We start from the raw sequence: 13,328 nt of genomic DNA, 5'->3' as shown, positions 1-13,328 counted from the left end.
ACACACACACACACAGTGAGGGAGGAACATATTACTGCAGTAACACTGGGCAGTCTGTTAGCATAGCTTAAACCACAGTTCCTAAACAAGCGTCTGTTAAAATCATACAAGTGGACACCTCAAACATAGTTTTGGTGATCAGCTTAACCACACGTCTAACTTAAGAACTTTAAGTATATTCAATCGCTGGTAACCTTAGCAACAGGACTGATGCTTTTGGCCTTTGTTAGAAAGAGTATTGGAGGAGGATTTATCCTCTCTGAGTCAGGTTTGGTGTGTGTGTGTGTGTGTGTGTGTCAGCTGACCCAGGTTGGATGATCATTCAAATTTAATTAGATGGATTCCAGCACATGTTAATGAGTCCCATCTGCTCATAGTGAGGTGTATTCAGAGATGTCAGAAAATGCAGCTAAAAATGCTAAATGTGACACAGCTGATTGAAGACCTGTGGACAAATTGTCACAACAGATACACTGCCAGTGCTGTAGTCAAGACTACTGAAGTCATGCCCAAAAAAAAGATCTTTTTGAGACCTATTGAGTCAAAACACTGAGAAGAGCAGTACGAGTCTGTGACAAGACACCCATGAGACCAGACAAGTTCTTAGCCAAAACAATGACAAGACAAAGAAAAGTCAGAGTCAAAACATCCTTGAGACCTGGACCAGCATGAATCAAAACAAGTCCAAGTCAAAATGTCCACAATACTTCTCTGTCTCTGTCTTCTGAGTGTTTAGACTCAAACTGGTCAAACAAGAACGGAACAAGTCTGTGACAAGTTACCCACGAGACAAGACAAGTCCAAGTCAAAACACCTACAAGACAAAGATAAGTCCGAGTCCAAAGACCCACAGAACAAAACCCTGACAAGACCCAGACGTATCCGAGTCAAAACACTGAAATGACAGAGACAAGTCTGAGTCAAAACACAGACGGGAAAAGTCATAGTCAAAAGTCCACCTGATTTTAACAAGTCCAAGTCAAAACACTCATGAGACCCGAACAATTCTTAGTCATGACAGTCAGAGGCAAAACATGCATGGGACAGAGACATGTGTGAGTCAAAATGGCCATAAAGAGACAAGTCTGAGCCAAAGCATCAGTGACACTGAAACAAGGCAAACAACCACGAGACCAAGGTGAGTCCGCACCCTCAACAATGTCAGAACACACACAAGACCGAGATAATGAGACTGGACTTGAGTACTACAGCCCTGGTATATACTGTCCCACGAGTGATGAGAGCAGAAGGAGACAGCAGTCGGCGGGCGCATCACTCTCTTCCTCTCCTGTGAATGAGTGGTTGTCAACTGACCTGCTGAACTGTGAACCGGTTGCAGGAAGAGCTGCGTTAATCTGCTAATCTGATAACACACCACACAACCACAACCACGGCCACAGCCCTCCCCCACAGGTGTGATCGATCAGTGTTACCTTGGACAAGCTGAGCGGGTCGTGTCGGAGTCTCTGTTTGTTCTTCTGCAGTTTTCCAGGCATCATCTTCCCCGTCCGGAAGTCGAAACATCCCAAATCCACTGTGTTTCCGAGGTAACGGGACAACTGAGGTTTACTCCTGAACTTCTTCCCTGAAGGACTGATGGAAGGGGAAAAAAAAGAAAGGAAGGAAGAACAGAAGCAGGACAGACAAAGAAAGTGTGATTAAAGATATATAATATCTTAATTTTGCACCAAAAAAAATCATTTTCAGATGTTTTATCAATTTATCAGGAATTTAAGTTGTCTTATCTCAATAAATCCACCATTTTCTCCACTCAATAAATGAGTAGAGAAACATAATGAATGCAGATTCTTCCATATAGGTCCACTGCTAGGTACAATTAAGCATTTACCATCCAATCGTGCTCTGTGGCATGTATAAAATGCTGAGCAGCAGTTGATTGTAATGCTGTCAGAGGGACATTATGGTAGAGTGGCAGTGCATAAACCCATCATTACAAAGATGAATGCACATTTGAGAGTTCGGTGGTGCAAAAAAAGAGGCATAAAGGAAAAAAGTGATACGGTCAGATGAGTCATCCTTCACCATATTATTGACAAGTGGGTAAGTGTATTAAGAGAATGGTAAGAGATGAATGCTAGACCCCTACAGTGGGTCCACGTGTCCCCCTAGAGGTAAAGGTCATTGCAAGTCAATACAAAGTTGTTCTGAGTGATCTCCTTTATCCTATGATGAAACATTCCTACCCCGATGGGAGTGGTCTCTTTAAGGATGAAAATGCACCCATCCATAGGGCACATGGGCTCCCTGAATGGTTTGATGAAAATGGTGTGAATCATATACTGTGGCCTCCGCAGGCACCAGATCTCAACTCAATTAAACACCTATGGGACGCGTTAAACAGCACTCTTCACCACCATCGTTAAAACACCAGAACACCAGAAGAATTGTGTTCATCCCCCCAGTAGAGCTCCAGAGACTTGAATCTATCTACTAGAATCCATGCCAATGTGGTGGCACATGGTAGCCCAACACCTTACTAAGACACTTTATGTTGATTTTTCCTTTAATTTGCCAGCCGTCGGTACGTTGGATTTGAGACAGAATATCAGTGGTGATATCTGGAATTCAAACTGAACTGTAGAAATCTTTAACTAAAGGCTCAGGACACCTGAAAGCCCAAAGTGGTTGTTTGAATCATCAGAATTGATGTTTAACTCTGTCATACAAAACTCAATAAACTCTCCATCCACTCAGATAATTACAATTTACACTCATTAGCAACACTGACAACTGCCGTCTTCACCGCCGTCTGATGGTGCAACCACAGAAACACCTCCTAGCCAAAGGACCTTAACGCAGCTCAAGACAGAAGGCCTTTCTCAATCTGGGTTCTTGTCTGTACTTGCGTTCACATTTTGTCAAGTACTATGCAAATGCCTAGAAGTGTTCTTGCTCCATCCGTTTTATCAAGGATGACGTGGACTAGAATTTTAGTTCTACTACTGTTGTGCCACTAAAGATATTTTTCAAACAAGAATTGAAACATTTATATTTTAATTATGCTGTCGATTGTCAAAATAATGCCTAGTCGATCATTTGTTCTGATGTTTCGGAGTTGTGAGGATCAACCAGTTCTGCAAGACCTGCTGGTCAGCATCCATCCAGTCTTATCTCAGCAAGCCCTTTGGAGATTTACTGATGGCTCTGTTGTCTCTGCAGCACTTGAGTAAATATTCATCTGGTACATGGAAAAGTGACTTAATACAAATACTGAAGGTCCTGGACCAAACCTATTAAATTGATCATCTTAAATTATTGAAACGATACATGAAAGTTTAACTGGGAGAATGCGACTCCTGAAACTGATGTGAAGCAGAGGAGAGTCTGTTGGAGTTGTTGAAACTACAAAAACACTACAACTGTACAGAGGTGTAGAGTGGAAGATCCTTCATCACAAATTATCTTTGGTCAAATAAATACTTGCCAAGAGCACACAAATCTGACAACAGGCAAGATTTATTTAGGCATGCTATCAAGTTACTTAGTTAAAAAATCATTAGCAAATCAAAGTTATTTTAACTGGTGAAAGTGACGGTCAGAACCGGCTAAAAATGAGAATCTGCAAGCTGACTGTTCTGTACATGGCTGCTCTTTGCCAGTGAGAGAGACAACATGCTCCCACTGTAGGCTGTTGTAGAGGAGAACGCTCCCTCTGCCTGTGTTGCTTTCACAGCCTCTCTGTGGTTTGTTTCCATAGCCGGTCTGCTCCGTGTGCAGCTGAGTAGAGCCACTGAAACTGCTGTTTTTATCATCCTCTGTGAATGAAGGATTTATTTCCACCAAGTTTGATGTGAAGTTTTATTTTGTTTCTGTCCCCTTGTTTGGGTCTGAGATGCTGGTGCTCTAGTGTGACATCCAGTGGCAACTGAAGTCAGTTTGCTTAGCTTACACAATTCCTCTAAAAGTCACTAATTAGAACGTTGTATCTCATAAATCTGTACAAAAACCCAAGTGCAAAAACAACAATTATGTGCCAGACAATTTCTTGGTTGTGAGCAGTTGCTAGGCAACCAGCAGAGACTACAGGAAGTTACTGTTCCACTTGCCAACTTTGAACTCCCGAGGATGCGAGTTCAAACTCACTTTGTACAGCCTAATCAATCCGTTATGACATCCCATCTGACACCAGCAGCAACTGTCAAACACTTCCTCATTCACTGCTCCGCACACACCAACGTTTGCGCTTCAGTACTTACATACAGTAATACATCCCCTAGCCCCTGACTTTACCCGAAGCTAACCTTAACACTAAAAAGCCTCAAACGGCTCTTTGAAGAAGTACGGACCAGACAAATGTCCTCACTTTCTAAAACGTCTTCAAGGTCTCTAAAGGTCTGAAAGTGTAATTGGTCCCCATGAAGATAGAATTACAAGAGCAGACACACAGTCACTCAGCTGTGTCTGACATGTAGGTCAGCAGCAACAAAGATCAGAGGCCGTGAGAGTGTGTGTGAGAGTGTGTGTGAGAGTGTGTCACATACACTGTGTTTCATTTTGCTCCAGCTCTTCATTGAAGCTATATGATGCTTACACTGAGCGAAATATTCAAACTGAGAATATCCATATATCGCGTCAATCAGAAGTGAAAATAAAACATGTGTTTGAATGAAGTTTGTAGAGCTGGAAGTGGTAGTACTGATGGAGCCAGCGGAGGCCCCAGCTGGGTGTTGCTGCTCGTCCAGTAAGTCGACTGCTGACTACTCTCCTTGCTGGAACTGATGAGTCACATTACAAAGTAAACTGAAAGTAAAGCTGAGTCTCTGCTCCGAGCCGCTGATTACCCTCGTGTTCAAGGTTCAGGATGTGACGGAGCTCAGATGTTTTGGAGCGGTCGATCTGATCAAGCCGCGCCTCCGCCGCTGATCAAACAGGAAGTGAACGCAGCCTCTGAAAACAGCAGACGGCTCTGCGGCGTCACAGCCTCACCACAGACCTGCACTGCGAGTGACACTGTTTCCTCTACGATCTAACGCAGTAGTTGTTGGTGAAGATACAGAACCGGCAGGAATGTAAAAGCTTCAGACTCAACTTTGATCTGCTTTAGAGAAGAGTTGAACAATATGCTGAATAGCTCTTGTTCCGATTGAATGTGAATTATTGTACGTTTAATTGGACAAAATAAAATGTAATGTACAGGAAAAGTGCACGAAGAACAAAACAGAACTGACCCAGCAACTTACCCATTACTAAATGTATTGATTGATTTATCAACTAAAGGAAGAATTGGAGCACTTGTGTGAGAGAAAAAAGGGTCAACAGAGGCCGAGATATCCTTCTGTTCAGTCAGTAGTCCTATTTTTAATGTGTTATCTTAATAAATGCTTACATTGCAAAATGCAAACGTACAATATTCATATAAGTATAAATAGTAAGTAAATTTAATTTATTAAAGCACATTTAAACACAAGTATAAACTGACCAAAGTGCTGTACAGTGGATGAGCTAAAAAGACAAATAATACAGAAAAACCACACATTGGACCATAGTTCAATAATTCTATAAAACATGAATAAAAATATAACTGTGCTTAAACAATGTATATAAATGGGGTGGACAAAATAATAGAAACACCTCTCTATATAATGCTAGTGACAGAATTCAAGAGCACTGCACACTAGCTGCTTGAAAATGATCACAAAGTGGAATCAACACCTCTCTAAAGCAGTGGTTCCTTTACAGTCACAACACCCTGAATAATCAGCCCCCCACCAACCTCCAACCCCCATGTGTAACACATGAAAGCTACCAAACTCACACAGGAAGACCATTGCTTTGCCCGCAGACAGAACAAGGACTAACTCGTGCCTTAAGTTTAATTAAAATGACGGCTCCTTCACAGCCAACAGCCAACATGTCTGCTTTAGGCCTACGAGCACAGTAATGGAGTAGAGCTGCACGTAGGGTAAAAACATCATATTGAGATTATTTTGACAGATATTGCGATTATCATTTTAGCAACAAACTATTAAGTTCATGATGATGTGACATTTGTTGGGGTCTGTACCAAACAAACATGAACTGAACTAGGCCTGTTAATATGTATAAAACAGAGAATACAGCCTTTAACACGTACTGTTTTTGAGTTCTTGCTCACTGTGTTGAATGTCATTAAAGGGATGATGGGGTCGCAACCCCCGGGTTGAGGACTGTATTGGTTTTAGCTCGGTGTGCCTAATAGTGCTGGGCAGTATGACCACACAGTCGTGGCGGTTTCATGGTATATTACGTTTTGTTTAGTTTTTTTCCTTTTTTGCATGACTGGGCCTGTAGTGGCTCATTCTACTGCCAGTAGCAGATACAATAAAACAATATTTTAATGTCATCATGTACATTAATCAGCCATAACATACTGAGCACTGACAGGTGAATGAATAACACTGATTATCTGGTTATCATGGCTCCTGTCAGTGGGTGGGATATATTAGGCAGCAAGTGAACATTTTGTCCTCAAAGTTGATGTGTTAGAAGCAGGAGAAATGGACAGCGTGAGGATTTTAGCGACTTGACAAGGCCTACATTGTGATAGTTGATGACTGGCTGCAGAGCATGCTCCAAACCTGCAGCTCATTTGTGGGGTTGTCTCCCCGTCTGGCCAGTGGTCAGTTACTATCAACAGTGGGTGCAAGGAAGGAAAAAACCAGAGAGACCCAAGGGCTCACTGATGCATGTGGGCCTTCTGATTCAACCAGATGCAGCTACTGTAAAGCTCAAATTGCTGAAAAAGGTTCTTCTGCTCAAAAGTTCTATTGCACACAAAGGAAACGATTTAAGAAAAAATATTCCAGGCATAAAACATTTGATCCTTCCCTAATATCCTGCCCCTTTAACTCAGTCAATCTTTCTCCCTTTCCTGACTAATCGTAACTTCATACGTTTAGCTACCTATGAGGCATTAGCATTTAGGGCTAACCATGTTAGCGTATCAAACCAAAACTTGCTTGCTAACAAGTATTGTAGATTTGCTAACCTAGAGTTAGCTAGCCTTTTTTAGAGCAAAACACTACTAACTAACAACCTGATGTATATTAGGCTTGTTAGGTTCGGCTTAACATCATTGCTAACTTAACTGATGCGACTATGTTAAATAGTGACACGTCATTTATCTTTAAATATCTTCCAATTTGGTGCAACGGTAGACGACCTAGCATTATGCATATCTTAGTCATCAACCTCCTGTGATGTCATGACAGCTTCTCCAAAAATACTTTTTCCCCAAAAGATGGTTTCTGTCCCTTTTTAGGTAGTTCTAATAATACTGATGTATATTACATTAACTCCTGTAATGCCGCAGAAATTGTTCTTGTAATGTTTGGTTTTAAATGATTATTTAAGAGCTATAAGAAGGGTCTTTGCCGTCATGGATTGAAGCTGGAGCCTTGCTTGTGTTTGCCGGGTTTTCATTGGAATTTTTCGACAGTGGAGGAAAGTGGAGAACACAACGTCCCTCTTTATATACTGGATGGTTCTCCCAGTGAAGAAAGGTGAAAGTTGCTGCCCCAGCTGTTTATTGGGATCAACAGAACAAAAAAGGCGGACTTAGGAAGACTTAATTGAGCGGTTTGGAATAAAACAGGACTTCTGAACTCAGGAGTTGGGATGGCACGGCCCTGGAGACCCCCAAGTGTCAGGACTTGAAACAGGCTGCTGACAGACACACACACAGCCACTGGTGAAGCTACAGTAACAGACTCTAATGTTTGTCAAATGATAACTATTAGAGTGATTACAGGGTTGTTAGCACTAATGTTTACACGACACCATACTGACCAGCAACGGAACGACTACAGAAGTCAACGTTACTCAAACCTTACATTCTTAACTTCTCTCACAGTAATACAACTGCAGCCACTTCACACTTGATCACAACTGCTACATGGATCAATAAATCACAGGCTGACTGATCGATCCCAGTTTCCCGTGGACCGGTCTAATCAGTGTGTATCCTGTAGTGTGATCTTATTTTATTCTTGATAATGATTCGTTCTATTTCAGATCCGGGACTTCCTGATTCACTTTCTTCTTTCTTCCAGCACGGCGAACAGAGCGGGACAGTCCGTCCTCTTTCTCTCCATCACTCGCACACCTTAATCGATCCCTGCGATTAGCTCCGATCAGTGACCGGAGCGATCGCTCAGTAAAACACCGGATGAGGACACCTCCTAGAACAGCGGTGGTTAAAGCAGCGGAGCAGAACGGCGACTGAGCGTCAACTGACGTTACGTTAACGCGGCTCTCCCTCCCTCCCTCCCTCCCTCCCTCGCCCGGCTGTTTACTGCTGCTTAATTTCGGGTTAAGTGAAATATAAGTGTCCCGCGTTCAGAAGCGAGCTGGGTGCCGGGTTTTAACTTGGTTCTGGTCCAGATTTAGGCTCAAGTTAGCCTCCGGGAGAGACCAACGTCCATATGATCTGAACTGAACTGGAACTAACGGCAGGCTGTTGAGTATCGATATCACACACACACACACACCCATGCACGCACGCACGCACACAGTCGCTCCCTCTCTTAGATCGTCTGTTGTGACAGAGTAATCACTCTGTGGTGGTCTTAAAAAAACGTACCCATTAGGTCCCAATTATACGGAAGCCGAGTGGTCGCGCCAGCATTTTTGATACCATTAAGTTAAGCAGGACTGTCTTGTAACCGAAACATCGAAGTGAATATGATGCACAGGCGCAGTTTGCGTTGGTTGAACCCCCTACTGGCCGTAATGCATGCAGGGATTCACGCAATTGTTTACTTGTTTACTTGTTTATATATTTAAAAAAAAAAAAGGTTTTAAGGATAATATAAATATACTCAAATGACAAAAGGAGTACATATTATAAAGTTAGGAAAAAAAACATCTTTAAAATAGAGCCATTCAGAAAACAAAAAAGTTTCACTTTCAGTTTCCAGCTGAGCTTTTCCATCAGAATTCAATTCAATTTTATTTGAATATCGCCAATACACAACAGAAGTTATCTCAGGACACTTTCACACTGCTCGATGGACAAAGCTTGCTCTTTAAAGTCCAGTTGAAATGAGAAATGTAATTGTAACCCTTTAAGATTGCACTCTTTCTCTCATTTCTTTGTATTTTAATATTAAAATCCAATCATTTTGTTTTCCTGTGAAACTGACCACACTGATTACTGTACAAAAACACAACTGGATCATAGCTGCTGTTAGCTCCCAGTGAACACAACCTCCACCTCTGACGCTGTGTAACATGTATGTAAACATGTAATCGTTTTGATAAATACCAGCAGGGTACAATTTTGTTCTTACATTGGGAATTCCTGACCTAAAAATGAAGTTTGTTGTGGCCCATGGCGCTGGAGGAGATGGGCCTCTGCATTTTTGCAGGGGCCACTGAGTATTGTACAAAAACTAAATTTTATCACTTGTACAAAAACACAACTTTATCAGTGATTTGGGTGAAACTGGATGATACATAACGGAGAAACATCCTCCAGTTTCTCTTCCTCAACTGCGCTAACTGCTAACGTAGCTGCCGTAAGCGTGTAACTGAACGGGGCTCAGGGGCTGATGGGTCATATTATGCAGTGCTAACTGCCTGTATTTACAGGAAATACCTAAATGTGTGGAAGCAAATAGCACTCTGATTTCCGTTTCAGTTGAGTCAACACAACCTTGTGTTGTATAATGATGAATACATTTCCTTGAATCCAGTTGATGTGTGTTGTAAAGAGTCTAGCTAAACCCTGGTGGCAATAAGTTAAAAAGGGGAAGTTTATGTCTGAATACAACAGATTGTGATCGTCTGATAAACTTTTATGCATTCATTGAAAAGAAGTTGAAACCACATCTAGGCTAAGACGTCTACTAAACTTTCACTTTTTTAATAGAATAACGCTAAACGAAACTAAAAGCCTACAGACAAATAGACATATTATAGATCAAAGAGAGAGGGCGGTAGAAACATCCTCTTGAAATTTCAGGGTTGGCCAGGAGAAACGCCCCTGTGCTGATCCACATTCAAAAAAGAAATCCAAACTGAGTAAGCAGGTGAGCAAAGAGGGGCTGGATAATTAAAGTGGTGTGGAGGGAGCAGAGGCCGGAGTCAGGCCAGGCAAAGATGTGAGGGGGAAACGAGAGCTGGGTGAGACACCTAGCAGGTTAAATAACTAGTATTTTTTTGAAACACAAGCCAACCTGCACAGTCATTTGAAAATAAAAGCGACCTTCCAGCGAACGTGATTTCACATTAATTCAGTCAAAATGTTTTATAATTCAACAAATGACTTTTATTAGGAACAAATAATCATTAAGACAATCAAATTAAATTGAATCAATTAAATGTTATATTAACTGAGATCAAACTAAGTATACAGATCATTTATGTATGGCGCGGCTGCTCTGATTGGATGACTTTCTGGTGCCTGCATTTTGAGGCAGAGTGATCACTCACTCCTTCCCCCCCCTTACACCTTCCTATGCCACTATTGAGTCACAGGCTCTGGGTTAAAGGGGCCTGACCATGAGCACTGGGAGAGGGGGCAGTGGATAGTGGAAGTGGTCATTGTTGTGGAAGGTTTGAATCGCTGTGTGGAGATTGTTATTTTTGTTATGTACTATGGATTCCTTGACATTGTCATTAATTAGTTATATGATTGTGGGAACATTGGGTAGGTATATCGACCAACGATATTCTTACACTGTTCCTCGCAATAACAAGGGTAGCATATATGTTCCCAGGATCCCATGTTCCAAGGGTCCTAAGTTCCCTAACCCTAGAACTGGGGAAAATAAGGCCCTGGGAACAGGAATGACCCCCTTATGAACTCTGATAGGATTGCAGGAAGGGGAATTGATGTTAAAGCTGCAGTAGTTATTTTCAGAAAAATAACTTTTTGTCATATCAGGTCCTCAAATACTGTTGACAGTGACAGTGGTGACGTCAGGCACTGTCATGTCATTTTAGACTCCCCGGACGCCTTCATGGTTGGCCAACATTATTCTCAGTTGAATTGAATGGCAGTTTGCAGTGTCTTTTCAGTCACTCATGCACACAGAAAACACTGCAGTCCTCACGCAGCTTCAGGTCTGTACGGATGTGATCCGGACACTTGCAGGGGTCGCTTACCCACCAGACCCCCCTTAACGAAGTGGCAGGCTAGAGTTTGCGTTGCGTTTTGAGAAAGTTAGTTACAACTAGTACTACAACCAAATCTATAAGTGTCCTGTTCTGGAAGAGTGTATCGTTTAATACGGCATGAATCGCATAGAACAAATATAACGTTGGCGTATTTTAATGTCATTTTAACCTCGTTTTCGGTTCCCCTCATATGATGTGCCTTGGAGCGACAGCCCCGGGCGGTAAACATTCCCTTAATTCCTGAAGGTCTTAGAAGTCCGTAAATTGTCCTAAGGTTCACTATGTCAGCCATGTCCGTCTCCGCTAATAACAATGAACTGATTTTATTGCCAGATTTTTTTAATGGAGCAACGACTCTGGCGGAGCCCCTCTGGGCTAAACTGATTCCAGACCAGCTAACAGTGTTGGTTAGTTTTACCCGGGAGCCTTGAATTGTGTGTTTTGGACGACGCTGTAGGCAGAGGGCTGGGAACCACGGAACCACGGAACCACGGAGAACGAGAGCCTGTGGACTCCAAGAGTAAGTGTGTTACTGTAGTTTGATGCAGACTAGCAGCTTGGATTACAATGCCTGCTTTTAGCACGGTGACGTTAGTGATGAGTTTAACTAACTTTAACTTTAGAGATGTTGCCTGTATGTTGTATGTATGTATGCTGTTAAGTCGACACGGCGGTAAAAGCTCATATAAACATTATATAACGTTAGAGACCAAACCACCGTGACGTAGAACACCGTTATCGACGTTAATGACGCTGTCAGTTAGCTACAGCATTGTTTGCTTTGTGTTTTGGTTGTTGTTTAGCTAGCACGCTAGCTAGCTATTGGCTAGGCTAAAGCCAAATAAACTTTAACTTTAAGAGAACTCGATATTGACAGGCTTGTTTTAAAAAGCACGACAAGCAAACGGGCCAAACTCCTGTATTGTGAGCTAGGATAACATCAGTGTGTGTCTGAATGTCAACCCTAACGTTCAAATCAGTGATGGGAAATGAGACAGATTCTTTCCACTGGTATGTTAGCTCTGCGGCTACTGTCAGCCTCTTTAGCCACATTTCACATTTTACACTTCCTCTCCACCATCACACATCTGTAGCCTCAGAATGTGCTCATTGTTGTTGTTGTTGTTGTTGTTTTCAGCAGCATGGCGTCCAGCGGCTTGGTGGGTGACTGTCTGTCTCCAGAGTCGACGGTGACCTCCCTGCTGTTCAGCTCGGGGCACCTGAGGAGCAGCCTGCTGGCCCCTGAACACAACACCACCTTCAGATACAGAAACAAGGTTCACTCTGCTTTTGCTCGTTTCTGTTGTCTACAGCAGTGATGGGGCGTTTTCCGTCCGTGTAGCCGAGCTAACAAACAAAGATGACGCCTTTATGTAGACCAACATGGTAGTTAGCTCCTCAGAAAGTCTTTTTTTTTGGCCTTTTATTGCCTTTAATGGATAGTGACAGCTGAAGACAGGAAAGGGGGGCGGAGAGAGAGGGGACGACACGCAGCAAAGGGCCGCAGGTCGGTTTTGAACCCGGGCACCCAGCTCCTCAGAATTTAAACTCAGATTTTAGATGGAAGTTTTGCATTGGGTTTTTGAGGAAGAAAATGAGATCAAAGGGGTTGCCACTTAACTTCTTTCATTTCCATACTCAAAATACATCACCCCTACTTATTTATGAATGAATTGATTGATTGCAGAACTATGGCTCAGCCTCGGCGGCGCTGGATGCCTACATTGCAGACTTTGAGAGGAGTCCTCGGAACAGCAAATCGTTGACAGGAACACTAGTTCTGCCGTGCAGTCCGCCCACCACACCAAGCAGGCCCAGAACGAGCACGCTCAGAAACAAAGATGGTAGGTCCCCAGATGGAGGTGCTGTTACTGAAAAGCAATATGTATTCAGTCATATCTATATGGTAGGATCTGGTATTACTGCAGATCTGAGGGCCTTCAATAAAAAAGTATGACTAAACCACTGTTTTGTTTTTTGTTTTTCTGTTGCTACCCTAGTTCTCAGGGAGCGTTTGACCGACAGGGAGCTGGACTTCCTGAACCTCCCTGTCAGCTCCCTCCATCACATTGGCAACCGAGACAGACTCTCCATGACAACAGATGAGCTGCTGTCTATCCCTTACGATGGCTCAATGCCAGTCACCCACACCTCAGCCTTCATGCAAGGTCTTTAAACGCATCACTCCCACCTCCACCTTCATCCCA

At 42.7% G+C, this 13,328-nt stretch overlaps 2 protein-coding genes across 4 annotated transcripts in view; one reads left to right on the top strand and one right to left on the bottom strand.

The window, feature by feature from the left end:
• LOC118332560 (methyl-CpG-binding domain protein 2-like) overlaps window positions 1–1,598 on the bottom strand; it is a gene marked incomplete in the record, with an annotated part of 16,784 nt that extends 15,186 nt beyond the window's left edge. The window contains 1 exon segment of the mRNA XM_035667912.1: window positions 1,434–1,598. Coding sequence (XP_035523805.1) covers window positions 1,434–1,499 — 66 coding nt within the window.
• A 9,422-nt stretch (window positions 1,599–11,020) lies between these two features.
• The window catches only part of cunh18orf54 (chromosome unknown C18orf54 homolog), a 9,702-nt gene continuing 7,394 nt past the window's right edge, over window positions 11,021–13,328 (top strand). For 2 of the 3 annotated variants that reach the window (XM_035668357.1, XM_035668354.1), the window contains exons 1-4: window positions 11,022–11,641; window positions 12,260–12,398; window positions 12,809–12,965; window positions 13,122–13,289. In XM_035668357.1, coding sequence (XP_035524250.1) covers window positions 12,264–12,398; window positions 12,809–12,965; window positions 13,122–13,289 — 460 coding nt within the window. In that variant the 5' untranslated portion in view covers window positions 11,022–11,641; window positions 12,260–12,263. Of the gene's footprint in view, window positions 11,642–12,259; window positions 12,399–12,808; window positions 12,966–13,121; window positions 13,290–13,328 lie in introns of all 3 variants that reach the window. The other variant, XM_035668356.1, reaches the window with a different exon arrangement.

The sequence above is a fragment of the Morone saxatilis genome, unplaced genomic scaffold (genome assembly GCF_004916995.1).
Source record: "Morone saxatilis isolate NCDOM2014 unplaced genomic scaffold, NCSU_SB_2.0 Contig21, whole genome shotgun sequence".
Lineage (NCBI taxonomy): Eukaryota > Metazoa > Chordata > Actinopteri > Moronidae > Morone > Morone saxatilis.
The sequence above is the reverse complement of the archived record's forward strand: the minus strand, read 5'-3'. Positions and strand labels throughout refer to the sequence as shown.